The sequence below is a fragment of the Salmo salar genome, chromosome 22 (genome assembly GCF_965601325.2).
Source record: "Salmo salar chromosome 22, fSalSal1, whole genome shotgun sequence".
Taxonomy (NCBI): Eukaryota; Metazoa; Chordata; class Actinopteri; order Salmoniformes; family Salmonidae; genus Salmo; species Salmo salar.
This window is the reverse complement of record NC_138312.1, coordinates 58,331,626-58,352,982: the sequence shown is the minus strand read 5'-3', so window position 1 is coordinate 58,352,982 and position 21,357 is coordinate 58,331,626. Positions and strand designations below refer to the sequence as shown.

At 43.2% G+C, this 21,357-nt stretch overlaps 1 protein-coding gene across 1 annotated transcript in view; it reads left to right on the top strand.

The window, feature by feature from the left end:
• grm7 (glutamate metabotropic receptor 7) overlaps positions 1 to 21,357 on the top strand; it is a 358,641-nt gene that overhangs the window by 185,926 nt on the left and 151,358 nt on the right. The window contains exon 5 of the mRNA XM_045705724.2: positions 17,650 to 17,787. Coding sequence (XP_045561680.1) covers positions 17,650 to 17,787 — 138 coding nt within the window. The remainder of the gene's footprint in view (positions 1 to 17,649; positions 17,788 to 21,357) is intronic.

Genomic DNA, 21,357 nt, shown 5'->3' with positions numbered 1-21,357 from the left:
AAGTTGGCTGGATGTCCTTTGGGTGACAGACCATTCCTGATACACACGGGAAACTGTTGCGTTTTGAAAAACCTTGCAGCGTTGCAGTTCTTGACACACTCAAACAGGTGTGCCTGGCACCTACATCCATACCCCATTTAAAGGCACTTGAATTTGTTTTGTCCATTGTCATTCTGAATGGCACATACACACATTCCATGTCTCAATTGTGTGTACCTAATATTTTGTTAATTCAGTGTATGTTGTGAGATATATTTTTAGAGCTGTATTTGATTGATATATTGCAAGATATGATGCAATATAGAAATATATGTTTCTACCTTATTGACGCATATATTCAACAATATATAGGCAAGGTATGTGTGTGTGCGTGTAAATATGTGTGTGATGTAGGTGGAATTTGCGATGGCCACTCTCTGAATGTCTGTCTTGATGCCAAATGACACCCTATTAACTATATAGTGCACTCATTTCAACCAGGGCCATTACAAGTGTTGACAGGGCTCTAGTCAAAGGTAGTGCCCTAGATATGGAATAGGGTGCCATTTGGGACATATCCCTGCAGGGTAAAGTCTACTACTGAGTGAGAGTCATCGATGCTTCGTGCCCTAGCCTCCCCAAAAGGCCAGTCAGAAAAGCAAGATGAAACTGTGGGACTCTGAGTTGGAGTTGTTGGAGTCTGTGACCTTGAGCTTGTGGGTATAATTGGTCATGGGAGAACCCATAGGTGCCAAGTTAAGAAATGGTCTCCCTTTGATGATTTCAGCAATAGTTTTTTCTTTTTTGACAAATGATTTATGGAAATGGATGTTTCCGGGACCCTGGGGTTGGAGGGAGGGAGAGAGAGGGGGAAAACGCACAGCACATGCAGCACCCCCGGTCATGGAGACACATTTGGTTATATCACATAGAGCACCCCCAGTCATAGAGCCACATTTAGTTAAAACATGCAAAGCACCCCCAGTCATAGAGCCACATTTAGAACACACAGATCACCCCCAGTCATAGAGCCACATTTGGTTATATCACATAGAGCACCCCCAGTCATAGAGCCACATTTGGTTATATCACATAGAGCACCCCCAGTCATAGAGCCACATTTAATTAAAACATGCAAAGCACCCCCAGTCATAGAGCCACATTTAGAACACATAGAGCACCCCCAGTCATAGAGCCACAATTAGTTAAAACATGCAAAGCACCCCCAGTCATAGAGCCACATTTAGAACACACAGAGCACCCCCAGTCATAGAACCACATTTAGTTAAAACACACAGCACCACCAGTCATGGAGACACATTTCATTAAAACACACAGCACCCCCAGTCATAGACACATTTCATTAAAACACACAGCACCCCCAGTCGTAGAGACACATTTAGTTAAAACAGACAGCACCCCCAGTCATTGAGCCACATTTAGTTAAAACAGACCACCCCCAGTCATAGAGACACATTTAGTTAAAACACACAGAGCACCCCCAGTCATAGAGACACATTTAGTTAAAACCGCATTGGAGTTTCTAGCTGACATGGCATGCTATTTCTCCTGACAATCCCAGACCCAGACGTACAGCCGTGAGAGAGTACCAATAACGTAATCTATGTATATCACTGTCAGATACATTTGTGGCATTGTGACCTGCAATTATTTTGTATTTATTTTTATTTTATTTCACCTTTATTTAACCCGGTAGACTAGTTGAGAACAAGTTCTCATTTACAACTGCAACCTGGCCAAGATAAAGCAAAGCAGTGTGACACAATCAAACAGAGTTACACATAAACAAACGTACAGTCAATAACACAATATAAAAATCTGTGTGGAATGTGTGCAAATGTAGAAGAGTAGGGAGGTAAGGCAATAAATAGGCCATAGAGGCAAAAATAATTACAATTTAGCATTAACACTGGAGTGATGGATGTGCAGATGATGATGTGCAAGTGGAGATACTGGGGTGCAAAAGAGCAAGAGGGTATGTAATAATATGGGGATGAGGTAGTCAGGTGTGCTATTTCCAGATTGGCTGTGTACAGGTACAGTTATCGGTAAGCTGCACTGACAGCTGATGCTTAAAGTTAGAGAGGGAGATATAAGACTCCAGCTTCAGTGATTTTTGCAATTCATTCCAGTCATTGGCAGCAGAGAACTGGAAGGAAAGGCGGTCAAAGGAGGTGTTGGCTTTACCTGCTGGAGCGCGTCCTACGGGTGGGTGTTGTTATGGTGACCAGTGAGCTGAGATAAGGCGAGGCATTACCTAGCATAGACTTATAGATGACCTGGAGCCAGTGGGTTTGGCGACGAATATGTTGTGAGGGCCAGCCAACGACAGCGTACAGGTCGCATTGGTGGGTTAGGGTTAAAAAATGTTTATTGAAATTGTCAATTATCGTAGATTTATCGGTGGTCACAATGTTTCCTAGCCTCAGTGCAGTGAGCAGCTGGGAGGAGGTGATCTTATTTTCCATGGACTTTACAGTGTCCCAAAACCTTTTGAAATTAGTGCTACAGGATGAACATTTCTGCTTGAAGAAGCTAGACTTTGTTTTCCTAACTGACTAAGTATATTGGTTCCTGACTTCCCTGAAAAGTTGCATATCACAGGGGTTATTCGATGCTAATGCAGAACGCCACAGGATGTTTTTGTGCTGGTCAAGGGCAGTCAAGTATGGGGTGAACCAAGGGCTATATCTGTTCTTAGTTCTACATTTTTTGAATGGGGCATGCTTATTTAAGATGGAGAGGAAAGCACTTTTAAAGAGCAACCAGGCATCCTCTACTAACGGGATGAGGTCAATATCCTTCCAGGATACCCGGGCCAGGTCGATTACAAAGGCCTGCTCGCTGAAGTGTTTTAGGGAGTGTTTGACAGTGATGAGGGGTGGTCGTTTGACCGCGGACCCATTACGCGCGCAGGCAATTATACATGTAGGATAATTGGACTGTGGACTGCACGTCCTGCCTTTCTATTTTAGCCAGGTCAAGATTTCTTCTTTCAACATATGCATCATTTAGGCCACACATCAGACACGTTTGTTTCGTTGCCATCTGTGTGGTGTTATTCCACCCAACCCAACAACAAGTGATGGACATTTGTGTTGTGTTCTTAATTGCCATTGCATGTGGTGTGAACACAGCAGGCTGAACAACTGGTGGGTTTTCCCTCAGTCACAGAGAGCAGAGAGCCGCTCCAACTTAGCCTCCAGCAGCACAGAGCCCACCAGACATCAGTCTCTCTTTCACTCAGCCATTCTCCCCGTCACAGCTCTGCTTGGTGCTGTGGGTGTGTGTCACAGAGAGTAGAGAGCCGCTCCAACTTAGCCTCCAGGAGCCCAGAGCCCACCAGCCATCAGTCTCTCTTTCACTCAGCCGTTCTCCCCGTCACAGCTCTGCTTGGCGCTGTGGGTGTGTGTGTGTGTGTGTGTGTGTGTGTGTGTGTGTGTGTGTGTGTGTGTGTGTGTGTGTGTCCAAACCCAGCAGCCATCCCTTCCCCCCTCACTCAGCCAGACAGAAACCCTCCCTCCCTCCTCCTCCATCGTCCCTCCCTCTCCCGTCCTCCCTCCTCCTCCTCCATCGTCCCTCCCTCTCCCGTCTTCCCTCCTCCTCCTCCATCATCCCTCCTCCCCCCACCCTCCCCTGCCCCCTCTCCCCCAGCCTCCCTCCTCCTCTCTCCCCGTCCTCCTTCCTCCTCTTCCACCCTCCCTCCCTCCCACCCCTGTCCTCCTCCCTTTACCATCCTCCCTATGACGAAGGTGCTGTGTTTTAAATAAACATTGTTCTATCAAATCAAACTTTATTTGTCACATGCGCCGAATACAACATGTGTAGACCTTACCGTGAAATGCTTACTTACAAGCCCTTAACCAACAGTGTAGTTCAAGAAAGAGTTAAGAAAATATTTACCAAATAAACTAAAGTAAAAAAATTATAAAAAGTAACACAATAAAATAACATTAACAAGGATATATACAGTGGGTACCGGTACTGAGTCAATGTACAGGTTAGTTGAGTTAATTTGCACATGTAAGTAGGGGTGAAATGACTATGCATAGATAATAAACAGCGTGTAAAAGGAGTGTAAAAAACAAATGTAGTTTGGGGGGGTGTCAATGTAAATAATCAGGTGGGCATTTGATTAATTGTTCAGCAGTCTTATTGCTTAGGGGTAGAAGCTGTTAACCTCTTGGGGCTAGGTGGGACGCTAGCGTGCCACCCGTGGTGCACTCCATCAACAGCAGGTGCATTTCAAGAGCGGCAAATTTGAATCCAAATAAATGTCAAAATTCAAATTTTTCAAAAATACAACTATGTTACACCATTTGAAAGATAAAAATCTCCTTAATCTAACCACGTTTTACGATTTCAAAAAGGTTTTACGGCGAAAGCATAAATTTAGAGTATGTTAGGACAGTACATTTACAAGAGTTGTGTGTAATGTTTTGTCAAGTCAAAGACAGGGTCACCAAAACCATAAAACCAGCTAAAACGATGCACTAACCTTTTACAATCTCCATCAGATGACACTCCTAGGACATTATGTTAGACAATGCATGCATTTTTAGTTCTATCAAGTTCATATTTACATCCAAAAACAGCGTTTTACTATGGCATTGATGTTGAGGAAATCGTTTCCCTCCAATAACCGGCAGTCAAGTCAGCGTCACAAATTAAATAATTAAAATTAGAAAACATTGGTAAAATATTATATTGTCATTTAAAGAATTATAGATTTACATCTCTTGAACTCAATCAACTTGCCAGATTTCAAAATAACCTTACTGGGAAATCACACTTTGCAATAATCTGAGCACTGCGCCCAGAAAAATACGCGTTGCGATACAGACTAGACGTCATGTTGGGGAGATCTAAAATCGAAAATACTATGTAAATAATCCATTACCTTTGATTCTCTTCATCAGATGTCACTTCCAGGTATCACAGGTCCATAACGAATGTAGTTTTGTTCAAAAAAGCTCATCATTTATGTCCAAAAATCTCCGTCTCGTTAGCACATGATGTAAGCCAGCCGGACTTCTCGTCATGAACGAGGGGAAAAAATATATTTCCGTTCGTTCAAACATGTCAAACGTTGTATAGCATAAATCATTAGGGCCTTTTTTAACCAGAACATGAATAATATTCAAGGTGGACGAATGCATACTCTTTTATAACGTATTGGAACGAGGGTACCCAACATGAACTAGCGCGCCAGGTGTCTAATGGGACATCAACGTTCCATGGCTCTTGTTCGGTCAGATCTCCCTCCAGAAGACTCAAAACACTTTGTAAAGGCTGGTGACATCTAGTGGAAGCAATAGGAAGTGCCAAAATATTCCTAAACCCCTGTGTTTTTCAATGGGATAGGTTTAAAGTCAATACAACACATCAGGTATCCACTTCCTGTCAGAAAATGTCTCAGGGTTTTGCCTGCCAAATGAGTTCTGTTATACTCACAGACACCATTCAAACAGTTTTGGAAACTTTAGAGTGTTTTCTATCCATATATAATAAGTATATGCATATTCTAGTTACTGGGTAGGATTAGTAACCAGATTAAATCGGGTACATTTTTTTTATCCAGACGTGCAAATGCTGCCCCCTAGACCCAACAGGTTAAGGAGCCTTTTTGGGGTGGCAGATAGCCTAGTGGTTAGAGTGTTGGACTTGTAACTGAAAGATTGCAAGATCGAATCCCTGAGCTGACAAGGTAAAAATCTGTCGTTCTGCCCCTGAACAAGGCATTTAACCCACTGTTCCTAGGACGTCACTGAAAGTAAGAATTTGTTCTTAACTGACTTGCCTAGTTAAATAAAGGTAAAATAAATAAAATGACTTTGGTGATTGGAGTCTTGGACAATTTTTGGTCTTTCCTCTGACACCGCCTAGTATATAGGTCCTGTATGTCAGGAAGCTTAGCCCCAGTGATGTACTTGGCCGTACGCACTACCCTCCGTAGCGCCTCACGGTCGGTTGCTGAGGAGTTACCATACCAGGTGGTAATGCAGCCAGTCAGGATGCTCTCGATGGTGCAGCTGTATAACTTTTTGAGGATCTGGGGACCCATGCCAAATCTTGTCTCCTGAGGCGAACAAGGTGTTGTCGTGTCGTCTTCACGACTGTCTTGGTGTGTTTGGACGATGATAGTTCGTTGGTGATGTGGACACCAAGGAACTTGAAACTCTCGACCCACTCCACTACAGCCCCGTCGATGTTAATGGGGACCTGTTTGGCCCGCCTTTTCCTGTAGTCCACGATCAGCTCCTTTGTCTTGTTCACATTGAGGGAGAGGTTGTTGTCCTGGCACCACACTGCCAGGTTTCTGACCTCCTCCCTATAGGCTGTGTCATTGTTGTCGGTGATCAGGCATACCACTGCTGTGTCGTCAGCACACTTAATGATGGTGTTGGAGTCGTGTTTGGCCGCGCAGTCGTGGGTGAACAGGGAGTAAAGGAGGGGACTAAGCACACATCCCTGAGGGGCCCAGTGTGAAGGATCAACGTAACAGACATGTTGTTGCTTACCCTTACCACCTGTGGACGGCCCGTCAGGAAGTCCAGGATCCAGTTGCAGAGGGAGGTGTTTAGTCCCAGGGTCCTTAGCTTAGTGATGAGCTTTGCGTGCACTACGGTGTTGAACACTGAGCTGTAGTCAATGAACAGCAATCTCACATAGGCGTTGTTTTTGTCCAGGTGGGAAAATGCAGTGTGGAGTGCGATTGAAATTGCATCTTCTGTGGATCTGTTGGGGCGGTATGCAAATTGGAGTGGGTCTAGGTTATCCGGGAGGATACTGCTGATGTTACAGACATATCAGTGTGGATGACGGATCACCAGCTCAAGCTGAACCTCGGCAAGACGGAGCTGCTCTTCCTCCCGGGGAAGGACTGCCCGTTCCATGATCTCGCCATCACGGTTGACAACTCCCTTCTGTCCTCCTCCCAGAGTGCTAAGAACCTTGGCGTGATCCTGGACAACACCCTGTCGTTCTCCACTAATATCAAGGCGGTGACCCGATCCTGTAGGTTCATGCTCTACAACATTCGCAGAGTACGACCCTGCCTCACACAGGAAGCGGCGCAGGTCCTAATCCAGGCACTTGTCATCTCCCGTCTGGATTACTGCAACTCGCTGTTGGCTGGGCTCCCTGCCTGTGCCATTAAACCCCTACAACTCATCCAGAACGCCGCAGCCCGTCTGGTGTTCAACCTTCCCAAGTTCTCTCACGTCACCCCGCTCCTCCGCTCTCTCCACTGGCTTCCAGTTGAAGCTCGCATCCGCTACAAGACCATGGTGATTGCCTACGGAGCTGTGAAGGGAACGGCACCTCCATACCTTCAGGCTCTGATCAGGCCCTACACCCAAACAAGGGCACTGCGTTCATCCACCACTGGCCTGCTGGCCCCCCTACCTCTGAGGAAGCACAGTTCCCGCTCAGCCCAGTCAAAACTGTTCGCTGCTCTGGCACCCCAATGGTGGAACAAGCTCCCTCACGACACCAGGACAGCGGAGTCAATCACCACCTTCCGGAGACACCTGAAACCCCACCTCTTTAAGGAATACCTAGGATAGGATAAAGTAATCCTTCTAACCCCCCCCCCCCCCCCCCCCTTAAAATATTTAGATGCACTATTGTAAAGTGGTTGTTCCACTGGATATCATAAGGTGAATGCACCATTTTGTAAGTCGCTCTGGATAAGAGCGTCTGCTAAATGACTTAAATGTAAATGTAATGTAAATGTTACCCATGACCAGCCTTTCAAAGCGTGCTACAAGGTGGTAATCATTTATGCAGGTTACCTTTGCTTCCTTGGGCACAGGGACTATGATGGTCTGCTTGAAACATGTAGGTATTACAGACTCGGTCAGGGAGAGGTTGAAAATGTCAGTGAAGACACTTGCCAGTTGGTCCGCGCGTGCTTTGAGTAGACGTCCTGGTTATCCGTCTGGCCCTATGGCTTTGTGAATATTGACCTGTTTTAAGATTTTGCTCACATCGGCTACCGAGAGCTTTATCAGAGTCATCCAGAACAGCTGGTGCTCTCATGCGTGTTTCAGTGTTGCTTTCCTTGAAGTGAGCATAAAAGCCATTTTGCTTGTCTGGTAGGCTCGGGTCACTGGGCAGCTCGCGGCTGGGTTTCCCTTTGTAGTCCGTAATAGTTTTCAAGCCCTGCCACATCTGACAAGTGCCAGAGCTGGTGTAGTAGGATTCTATGATGATGGTTCTGTGTGTTTAACCTCAATGTTGCTCTATGACAAAGGTGTTATGTGTTTGAGTTAAATGATGCTCTATGACAAAGGTGCTGTGTGTTCTCTGAAGAACTCACCTGCCCATCAAAGCTGTAGTCTGGGAGCAACGCGTCCAAAAACTGGAGTGGAATGATTGTCAACATGTGATGACTCCTTCATTTATTCTGCAAATACCCAGTGTTTATATTTGCTGAAACCTGGAGAGAAAATACACTAGGTGTGAATGTGTTGACATGAAAGAGGTCTGGCGTACAGGATAAACTGAGGCTGTGTTCCAATTGGCATCCTATTCCCTAGATAGAGCACTCCATTTGACCAGATTCCTGTAAGCCCTGGTCAAATGGAGTGCACTGTGAAGAGAATAGGGTGATTTTTTGGGATGAAACCAGACAGTCTGGCAGAGTGAGTATTTTGGACCTCCCATTTGTCAGTCCCATATCACTAACAGACAGCACACTCAGCTCTGACTGAGACAAAAAAGAACACAAAGGCTCTATATCAGCTTTCAACTGGCTTTCCTTGTCCTTTGTTTGAAACACAGCCCTGCTGTTTCTGTGAGGAACATAGTGGGATTTTAATCTTTGGTCCACGTTAAAAACATCCAAAGAGATTGATGTCCCTTTCGCACACTTACCTCAGCACAGACACTGCTGTGCCATTGTTGTGCATTTCAACTGGGTATTGTTATAGGAAGCATTTGGGGTTTTGGATCCAAAGGATCCAAGGATTCCACTTTATATAATGTTTACATACCCTACATTACTCATCTCATATGTATATACTGTACTCTATACCATCTACTGCATCTTGCCTATGCCGTTCGGCCATCGCTCATCCATATATTTATATGTACATATTCTTATTCATTCCTTTACACTTGTGTGTTTAAGGTAGTTGTGAAATTGTTAGATTACTTGTTAGATATCACTGCACGGTCGGAACTAGAAGCACAAGCATTTCACTACACTCGCATTAACATCTGCTAACCATGTGTATGTGACCATTAACATCTGCTAACCATATGTATGTGACCATTAACATCTGCTAACCATATGTATGTGACCAATAACATCTGCTAACCATGTGACCAATAACATCTGCTAACCATGTGACCAATAACATCTGCTAACCATGTGACCAATAACATCTGCTAACCATGTGTATGTGACCATTAACATCTGCTAACCATGTGTATGTGACCAATAACATCTGCTAACCATGTGACCAATAACATCTGCTAACCATGTGTATGTGACCATTAACATCTGATAACCATGTGTATGTGACCAATAACATCTGCTAACCATGTGACCAATAACATTTGCTAACCATGTGTATGTGACCATTAACATCTACTAACCATGTGTATGTGGCCAATTACATCTGCTAACCATGTGTATGTGACCAATAACCTCTACTAACCATGTGTATGTGACCAATAACATCTGCTAACCATGTGTATGTTACCAATAACATCTGCTAACCATGTGTATGTGACCAATAACATATGCTAACCATGTGACCAATAACCTCTACTAACCATGTGACCAATAACCTCTACTAACCATGTGTATGTGACCAATAACATCTGCTAACCATGTGTTTGTGACCAATAAAATTTGATTTGATTTGATCCTCAATCTTCTTTATTCATTCAGTTTGGAGGACTGTGTATTCGTGGAGATGTGTGGCTGACTATCCAGTTAGCTAGCTCGTTGTATGTGTGGGCAGACTTGCAGTAGACTGGATACATTGTTTACCAGTTAGCTAGCTTGTACTGTGTGACCCTGGCTTGTGATGCTTGTGTACCAGTTGTCTAGCCGGCTTACTTTCTTTGCAGTACCCTACCCTGGATGTTTTGTGTATGGGTTGTGAACCAGTTAGCTAGCTCGTACTGTATGCCTGCCTTGCAGTACCAACCCTGGAGGCTTGTGGATGTGTTGTGTACCAGTTAGCTAGCTCTCAGTGTGTCTCCCTGCCTTGCAGTACCATACCAGTTAGCTAGCTTGTGCTGAATTCCCACTGGCAGCCTGTCACAATAGATAGCTCTGGTGGAATTGGTAGAGTGTTCCAAAGTGACAAACAATGAGAGAACGGGGAAGAGATGCTTTGAGCTGTGACACTGATCAGGTTAGCCATCCCAGCTCCTCCGTAGCATTTTGAGCTAAAGAAAAAGTCAAGTATTTCAAGGAATGTGACATAACCAGGAAAAATGGTGGTCCTAGATATAGCCCCACTACTTTGCCCTGGTCAGGTTATAGCCCAACTAGTTTGTCCTGGTCATGTTTTAGCCCCACTAGTTTGTCCTGTTATAGCCCTACTAGTTTATCCTGTTATAGCCCTACTAGTTTGTCCTGGTCCTGTTATAGCCCAACTAGTTTGTCCTGTTATAGCCCTACTAGTTTGTCCTGGTCCTGTTATAGCCCTACTAGTTTGTCCTGTTATAGCCCTACTAGTTTGTCCTGGTCCTGTTATAGCCCTACTAGTTTGTCCTGGTCATGTTTTAGCCCAACTAGTTTGTCCTGTTATAGCACCACCAATTTGTCCTGGTCAGGTTATAACCCTACTAGTTTGTCCTGGTCAGGTGATAGCCCAACTAGTTTGTCCTGGTCCTGTTTTAGCCCAACTAGTTTGTCCTGGTCAGGTTATAGCCCCACTAGTTTGTCCTGGTCATGTTTTAGCCCCACTAGTTTGTCCTGGTCATGTTTTAGCCCCACTAGTTTGTCCTGGTCATGTTTTAGCCCCACTAGTTTGTCCTGGTCATGTTTTAGCCCTACTAGTTTGTCCTGGTCCTGTTATAGCCCAACTACTTTGTCCTGGTCCTGTTATAGCCCAACTAGTTTGTCCTGGTCATGTTTTAGCCCAACTAGTTTGTCCTGGTCATGTTTTAGCCCAAGTAGTTTGTCCTGGTCAGGTTATAACCCTACTAGTTTGTCCTGGTCAGGTTATAGCCCAACTAGTTTGTCCTGGTCAGGTGATAGCCCAACTAGTTTGTCCTGGTCCTGTTATAGCCCTACTAGTTTGTCCTGGTCAGGTTATAGCCCAACTAGTTTGTCCTGGTCATGTTTTAGCCCCACTAGTTTGTCCTGGTCATGTTTTAGCCCCACTAGTTTGTCCTGGTCAGGTTATAGCCCCACTAGTTTGTCCTGGTCATGTTTTAGCCCCACTAGTTTGTCCTGGTCATGTTTTAGCCCCACTAGTTTGTCCTGGTCATGTTATAGCCCAACTAGTTTGTCCTGGTCAGGTCACGTAGTGAGGATAAGTTCATATTTCAGATGCTACTGTTATACACAAGCCTTGATACTTGAACATGAAGGTAAAATACCTATGTAACTTTTCCACCAGCTGGTTTCCCGTATCTCAGAACCATCGGTTAACTAGATTCTCACACTTCGAGAAATTAGGTATTCCTTTTAGGAATTAAATCTAAATCTGCATGGAACAAAATGTAGTATTACATTCAGCTATTAGAATCACAGCTTACCTCTGACTTTCACAGTGACCACAGGCTGTGTGTGTTTATTTGGCCACTTGCTGTTATAGGTTTTCCAAGAGCAGGCGGCTCAATACTTGTCTCCCAGGAATGTATGAGCTCCTACCAACACCGTTCTGTCCGAACATACAGAAATGCATGCACTCGTGGACGCACACACACTAACATGCCACAGCAACACCAAACCATAATGCTGGGCAAATGTAACATTTACCAACCAGCCCTTGAACATGATCCCTTATGTTTCCACCTTGACACCTTGCACCTTGAAGTCAGCTGTCCACTGGACCAGTAAACTAGGTTGTTTATCAGGGGGTAACAGTAGTCCTCTAGGTTGTAAGGGACGTGACATCACCATGGAAGACTGACTGAGGAAACCCCACTCCTACATGACGAACGTACAATATTTACAATCCACACATGTTGGGTAGTTATTGTACCTTTTTGTCAGTGTATTCCAATTGATGTTACTGTTTCATAAAATGACAGTGGAGAGAACACATATCATGTCAGTTTCCTCTGTGTACCTCCACACACACACACACACACACACACACACACACACACACACACACCACTCACACACACATTTATGTTATCTAATTTTCTCTGTGTGCTTCAGACTGTGCTTTCTATTCTCCTGAAGATTGAAGTCTTCCCTCTTCCTTACATAGTGTATTACTTTTGACCAGAGCCTTATGGTTAGTTCCCGTGTCTAATCAGATGTCTACTCACTCACCGTTTCCCACAGCTTACATGCGTAACAATACTATCAATTTATTTGTAGTTTTAACCGGATATGTGTTTATTCATCTGTTAAAAAAACTGTTATCTGTTAAACTGAGAAATCAGTTATTGTTTTTGGTTTTGAGTAGTTGTTGTCCTCTCGAAACGTCACTCAGGAGCTTTGACTTTAATAACTAGCAAACAGGATGTGTTGAGCGTCATTCTAACATATGAACTCAACAGGCTTGACAGACCGATAATAGTATTAATACAGTCATACATATTATTTTGCAGTTTAGTGTTACATAGTGAAAGTTAATGATAACTTCATTTTACCCTGAACAACAATTTAAGGGGAAATCTAATCCCAACATATCTGGTCACAAAATCCAAAATATAACTCTCGAAAAGATTTACAAATTACATAACCAGGAAAGACTGCAATCATGCTCTCAAACATTTCAATATTTCATATAATAAGCTAGTCTGAGGTGCACATTTTGCAAACAAAGAAAAAAATGAATGGCACATTATTTTTGTTTGTAACTGCCAATAATCGTATTGTCATGGTTGGGAGATGAAGCTGAGACAGAACACTTGTTGTTGTTTTTAAGCATGAAAAGTTTAAACGCTTCTCATACAGGGCTGTATTTACCCAACCTCCCTATTTACATGGCAGCATTTGGCACGGTAACAGTAACAATATATAAGGAATCAAAGAGCCGTCTCTCATTTCTCAGCCTCATGCAGACAGACAAACTAAGTGGATTAGATTAGAATCCACTTGAGCTGAAATGAAAAAAGGAGTTGCCGACGGTAGGAATGTAAATGCACATTCAAATGAAATGTTCTTTCAACCACTAGTCAGACAAATGATTACAATGATTAATCAGAGTGTAATTTGTGCTTTACATTTTCCCTTGTAGATAATTGCAGGGCATACATAATGCAGAAGGTAGAGGAAGAAGCCAGAGTTCTTTTTTTATTTCCTGAGGTGCCCTCTCTCTCTCTCTCTCTCATTCTCTCTCTCTCACACTCTCTCTCTCTCACACGCTCTCTCGCTCTCTCTCTCACTCTCTCTCTTTCTCTCTCTCTCTGTCTCTGTCTCTCACAATTCAATTCACTCTCACTCTCTCTCACTCTTTCTCTCTCTGTCTCCCTCAATTCAATTCAAGCTCTCTCTCTCTCTCTCTCGCTCTCGCTCTCGCTCTCGCTCTCTTGCTCGCTCTCTTGCTCTCTCTCTTGCGCTCTCTCTCTCGCGCGCTCTGTCTCTCTCGCTCTGTCTCTCTCTGTCTTGCGCTCTCTCTCGCGCTCTCTCTCTCTCGCGCTCTCTCTTTCTCTCTCTCTCTCTCTCTCTCGCGCTCTCTCTCTCTTGCGCTCTCTCTCTCTTGCGCTCTCTCTCTCTCTCTCTCTCTCACTCGCTCGCTCGCTCGCTCTCTCGCTCTCTCTCGCTCTCTCTCTCGCTCTCTCTCTCTTTATCTCTCTCACAATTCAATTCACTCTCTCTCTCTCTTTATCTCTCTCTCACTCTCACTCTTTCTATCTCTGTCTCTCTCAATTCAATTCAAGCTTTCTCTCGCTCTCTCTCTCGCGCTCTCTCTCTCGCGCTCTCTCTCTCTCACGCTCTCTCTCTCTCTCTCTCTCACGCTCTCTCTCTCTTGCGCTCTCTCTCTCTCTCACTCGCTCTCGCTCGCTCTCTCTCTCGCTCTCTCTCTCGCTCTCTCTCTCTTTATCTCTCTCACAATTCAATTCACTCTCTCTCTCTTTATCTCTCTCTCACTCTCACTCTTTCTATCTCTGTCTCTCTCAATTCAATTCAAGCTTTTTCTCGCTCTCTCTCGCTCTCTCTCTCTCTCTCTCTCTCTCGCTATCTCTCTCTCGCTCTCTCTCTCTCACGCTCTCTCTCTCTCCCGCTCTCTCTCTCTATCTCGCTCACTCTCTCTCACTCACTCTCTCTCGCTCTCTCTCGCTCTCGCTCTCTCTCACTCGCGCTCTCTCTCGCTCTCTCGCTCTCTTTCTCTTGCTCTCTCTTTATCTCTCTCACAATTCAATTCACTCTCTCTCTCTCTTTATCTCTCTTTATCTCTCTCTCACAATTAAATTCACTCTCACTCTCTCTCCCTCTTTCTCTCTGTCTCTGACTCTGACTCTCACAATTCAATTCAGTCTCTCTCTCTCTCTCTCTCTCTCTCTCTCTCTCTCTCTCTCTCTCTCTCTCTCTCTCTCTCACAGAAACTCCATCCTCAATTCTTTCCTCCATCTCCTAACAATGCCATTAATGTGTATCGCTCCACCAGTCTTTCACTCCTCTGCAAAACAGTCCAACTGCCTTCTCCAATCATACCCTTATTTTCAGTTTCTCTTTCCCTGAAGGGAGCAATTTTACACCTAATTGAAAACATAAAGTACATTTTCTCAATACAACAGCACAATTGTACATGTGTTTCAGTTAATTTATGTTATTACATGTCCAGTTGTATCATTTTGATGGATCTTTTAAAACCAATTTAAAATGTTACTGTTTTTTTTTTTTAAGTACATTTTGGAATTCAGAAAAAGTACTTAGCTGTTTTAGAAGCGTTATATCACAGTCTCTTTCATGTCTCTGAATCAGAGTTGTAAACCACACAAACAGAGAAGTGGCTAAGTGAGAAGGTACAGGGGCTTGTAGATAAAAGGGGGTTATTTGCTTTGATGTCAGTTGGTACTGGACATCCCACGGTGTTAGCCATGCGTTAAGGCCCCTAGATCACCGCTCTGATCAGAAGAGATACATATTGAGAAGTGACACCGTGCTGCGGGAATCACACAGATACGTGGTTTGCTTCCCAAACGGCATCCTATTCTCTTTATAGTGCACTACATTTCACCAGGGCCCAATAGGGGTAGTGCATTACTTTTGACCGGAGCCCTATGTAGGGAACAGGTTGCCATTTGGGATGCACACACTGTGAGTGGTGACAGGGTGCTGCTGTGTTCACTGAGGGATGGTGACCTGTGCTGTTATTCTGTTAGCCTCTTCTCTACACAGGGTTCAGAGCAGCTAACAGCGGCATTTACCTGGAATGCGTCCAAAATGGCACCGTATTCCCTTTGTAGTGCACTACTTTTGAACAGAGCTCTATGGGCCCTAGTCAAAAGTAGTGCACTTTAAAGGGAATAGGGTGCCATTCAGGTGGTCATCACATATTGTGTCCTACCAGCAACCACTACATGGCTTGTCCCTTGTCCGTTCCTGGACTCTGGTTTGGGTAGAGCCCTTATCTTATGTGGTAGTAGTCACTGTTACTGAGGAGTCCTTGTATATACACACACACACACACTCGCACACACAGGACACACACACACACACAGAACACGCACACACACAGGACACACACACACACACAGAACACACACACACAGGACACACACAGGACACACACAGGACACACACACACAGACCATCACACACACACAGGACACACACACACACAGGACACACACACACACAGGACACATACACACAGACCATCACACACACACATGACACACACACAGGACACACACACACACACACACACACAGGACACACACACACAGACCATCACACACACACACACACACACACACACACACACACACACACACACACACACACACACACACACACACACACACACAGGACACACACACACACACAGGACACACACACAAAAACATACACAGGACACACACACAAACACTGGATCAGGATTATGTGTTCACTGTGTTCACTTTGTTGTCATGTCCCCTTTATAATTAGGATGCAGTAATTATTATCACCATAATTAACAACTTGCTACTGCAGCAGTATTGGTCGGCAGGTACCAATACTAACCTGGGAGAAATATGACTTTATTTACATTGTCAGTTAACAATGTTGTTCAAATAGCTTCTTCTCATTCAAGGTTCGTCTGTTATTTGACCTTTATTTAGTCAGTTAAGACCAAATTCTTATTTTACAATGACGGCCTACTCCGGCCAAACCCTCCCTTAACCCGGACGACGCTGGGCCAATTGTGCGCCGACCCTATGAGGTGATGGCTGTGAGTCTTTCTGTAATGGATCATTTTTGTCATACCTCTTGCTTTATTGAACCAGTACTATAGTTAAATAAAGGTTAAATACAAATAAATACAAAACATTTAACTGGGGGCTTTTTCACAAAAAGTACCAGACAAGGTCAGGATCGTCATTTCAATCTCAAAACGTTATTATTACTGTGACATTACTGTTGGGGCACGGACATCTTAACTAACACTGCCAGATGATAGACGCTCATGCTACCTATCGATATTACACAATACAATTATTGAGATAGGACAGTAAATCCAGTTATGTAATGGACACTGAAGTCTTCCATTAGCTCCCCCAAGGTAAAGCCTATGATTTAGTACAGTAGGCTAACACTCAGTCTTGTAGAACTCTGCAAACCTGGGTTTTAACCATTCTTGGCTATAAAAACAACAGAAGACTTTGCTCTGTTGTCGCCAAGGTTCAATTGATTAACTGGTTTTCCCCTGTAGTCTCTCTCTGTACATACTGTAATTAAACTAGAATCTATTAGCAACTCTATTCTCCTCTTTAGGCCATTGAAACAACGCTGGGGAAAGTCATGGTGTGATGCATTATATTGGAGCAGGTTTGACGGTGTTATGTTATGGCTGGAAGAAGCATGTAAAGATACAGAGAATGATGTCCTATTTACAGTATATCTGAAATAGGAAAATAACAAACTAGCGTGTCCAAAAGATGCCAACGTTTATTCTCTGTTCCAGAAGGTGATGTCAAAGCAAGCTCAAGGCTGAAGGACAGTTCTATTGATTTACTCATCAGCTTTAATTCCTGACACTTATAGGCTCCATCCCTATTGGCAAAGGAGCCAACCAGGGAATGGATATTTTTGTGCAATTGGTTTCACAGGGTCTATTTCAGCAGGGGATCGAGGGTCTATTCTGATCTAGGAACTGGACATTTTATAAAGCTTGGAAGTAAAAGTGTCTTACATAATGGGAATAATGCATAGTCAGTCTAAGTTAGAGGAGTTTTGCCCACATGCCTTTTTCTACACAAACAGTGGATTGTTAGACAAGGATACTCTTGAGGCCTAAGACTTGTTCTAAGACTTGTTCTAAGACTTGCTTATCTGTCTTTTATTTCCAGGGTTTGACGCATACTTCATGTCGCGGACGCTGGAGAACAACCGCAGGAACGTTTGGTTCGCAGAATACTGGGAGGAGAACTTCAACTGTAAACTAATGAGCTCCTCCAAGAAGGAAGACACCAGCAGGAAATGCACAGGTAGCCATTTTGTTGCTGCACTTGACAAAGTTGTACTTTAAACCCATTAAATATTGTTATTTTAATCATAGGGCATGGTCATAGGCATATAATAGATTCTGGAGAACTCAACAAAGTTGTACTTTATTACCCTAAACATTTTAACTCTTTAATTATATTGCATTGTAGTAGGTGTATGACAGGATCTGCAACACATTGCTGTTCTCTGAACACCACTTGGTAATGTTTTATTCTGCGCTCTGCAAGGATGTACAGTAACCCCCCTAAGGCTTGGTACTCTTGTTGTAGGTGTGGATGATAGGGTTTGAAATCAATGCAGTGGTATTGAAAACCACTCTTTTGCTGAGGCAGTTCAACCCACAACATTTTTCTTTCTGTGCATGCAACATACTCTACTGCAGTCTCGTATGTATGATTCATTGAATTGAAGATCACTGCCCACCAAACAACATTCTGCTTTTTCAATGACTGAATTGAAGATCACTGCCCACCAAACAAGATTATGCTTCTTCAATGACTGAATTGAAGATCACTGCCCACCAAACAACATGCTGCTTCTTCAATGACTCTCTTTCTTGTTTGTTTCCCCTTGCATTAGAACGCGACACCATAAAGAAGAGCTCAAGTCCCCTAGTCCGAGCTGAGCTTAGCTGAGCCCTTCCATTACATAATGAGCCTGGCTTCATCCCTATCCATATCTCCTCCCTGCCGTGGGTTCTGCATTCCAAATGGCACCATATTTCCTATCGGTCATGGTCAAAAGTAGTGCACTACATATAAAATAGGGTGCCATTTGAGACTCAGCCTGTATTTCAGGATGAGTGACTTGTACAATACTACCGGCACAGCAGGCTGGATGAGACACGGTGGAAGACTGACTAGTTAAGCCTTGAAGCACTCTTAATAAGAATGTCAGAAAACGGATATTACATTATAAATCAACAAGCAAGGTGTTTCTTTCTGTGGCATAAGTGTGGTATAGTTTAGCCACAGGAAACATGAAGAAATACTACACGTGTGATGTTTATCTGGTGATAGTGCAGTAGGTGGAGGTGTCATTTTAATTAACCTTTTTGTTAATTAAATTAAATTATTTGTAAACATAACTCAATAACATTTTATATGATGTATTTCCTATTCATCAAAAACTGTATCAATAAGGCTTGACATGACTTACAGTTGAAGTCAGAAGTTTACATACACCTTAGCCAAATACATTTAGCCTGTTGGGGGTAGGGGGCAGTATTGACACGGCTGGATAAAAAACGTACCCGATTTAATCTGGTTACTACTCCTGCCCAAGAACTAGAATATGCATATAATTATTGGCTTTGGATAGAAAACACTCCAACGTTTCTAAAACTGTTTGAATGGTGTCTGTGAGTATAACAGAACTCATATGGCAGGCAAAAACCTGAGAAGATTTCATGCAGGAAGTGGCCTGTCTGACAAGGTGTCGTTCTTCTTGTCTCTGTTTATTGAAGAGTGAGGATCTTAGCTGTCCCGTGACACTTCCTACGGCTGCCATAGGCTCTCAGAAGGTGGCAAAATGCTGAATCGTGGCTTTGCAGGCTCTGGCTGAAACAAAGTAGCGCGTTTGGGTAGTGGCTGGTTACAGTACTGTGACACTCAGGCTCGTGCCCGCGTCGACCGAAAGCTTTGTTTTCTTTCCTCTGTTTAGCTAAATGGACATTCCCGGTCGGAATATTATCGCTTTTTTACGAGAAAAATGGCATAAAAATGGATTTTAAACAGCGGTTGACATGCTTCGAAGTACGGTAATGGAATATTTAGATTTTTTTTGTCACGAATTGCGCCATGCGCACGACCCTTATTTACCATTCCGGATAGTGTCTGGAACGCACGAACAAAACGCCGCTATTCGGATATAACGATGGATTATTTTGGACCAAACCAACATTTGTTATTGAAGTAGAAGGCCTGGGAGTGCATTCTGACGAAGACAACAAAAGGTAATCAAACGTTTGTAATAGTAAATCTGATATTGGTGAGTGCTAAACTTGCCGGGTGTCTAAATAGCTAGCCCGTGATGGCTGGGCTATGTACTTAGAATATTGCAAAATATGCTTTCACCAAAAAGCTATTTTAAAATCGGACGTATCGAGTGCATAGAGGAGTTCGGCATCTATAATTCTTAAAATAATTGTTATGCTTTTTGTGAACGTTTATCGTGAGTAATTTAGTAAATTGTTAGTGAATTCGCCGGAAGTTTGCGGGGGGTATGCTAGTTCTGAACGTCACATGCTAATGTAAAAAGCTGGTTTTTGATATAAATATGACCTTGATTGAACAAAACATGCATGTATTGTATAACATAATGTCCTAGGTTGTCCTCTGATGAAGATCATCAAAGGTTAGTGCTGCATTTAGCTGTCTTCTGGGTTTTTGTGACATTATATGCTAGCTTGAAAAATGGGTGTTTATTTCTGGCTGGGTACTCTGCTGACATAATCTAATGTTTTGCTTTCGTTGTAAAGCCTTTTTGAAATCGGACAGTGTGGTTAGATGAACCTCTTGAGAGTCTTGTCTTTAAATAGCCGTAAAATAGTCATATGTTTGAGAAATTGAAGTAATAGGATTTTTAAGGTTTTGAAAATCGCGCCACAGGCTTCAAGTGGCTGTTACGTAGGTGGGACGAATTCGTCCCGCCTAGCCCAGAGAGGTTAACCCCTGTGCGGCCTCCATCCCGTATGCGGGACGGACATCCAGCGAAAAATCATATCGCCATTAGCATAACAAAATGTAATAATTTTTTTCAAATTATATCGTTTTATAGATACACCTCTCCTGAATCGAACCACGTTGTCCGATTTCAAAAAGGCTTTACAGCAAAAGCAAAACATTAGATTATATTAGAGGAGTATATCGTAAAAGTAGCCACATAGCCATTTTCCGACCAACCACATGCATCACAAATAACCAAAAAACAGCTAAATGCAGCACTAACCTTTGACAATCTTCATCAGATGACACACCTAGGACATCATGTTACACAATACATGCATTCTTTTGTTCGATAAAGTTCATATTTATATATAAAAACAGCATTTTACATTGGTGCGTAACGTTGACTAACTATTTTCCCTCAAATGCATCCGATGAAACAACGCTACAATTTCCTAAATTACTATTCGAAAACATTTTTAAAATGTAATATTGTCATTCTAAGATTTATAGATGAATATCTCTTGAAAGCACCTGTAATGCCAGATTTAAAAATAACTTTACTGGGTAATCATACTTTGCGATGAAAGGGGATGCGATACTCTGAAAAATAGGCTAACGTTACAGGTCAGCGCCATCTTGGAACAATCGCATATATCATCTAGTCTTGTATACTATTGTCAATAATCCCTTACCTTTGGTTGTCTTCATCAGAAAGCACTTCCAGGAATCCCAGGTCCACAACAAATGTATTTTCGTTCGAAAAAATTACTCCTTTATGTTCCAAGAGCTTGTTCTTGTTAGTGCGTCTGAAGGCTGATCCAAATGCTCCGTCGGCCGCGGGACAGCTATTTCGAGAAAATGCATTTTTTTTCCATTTAGGTT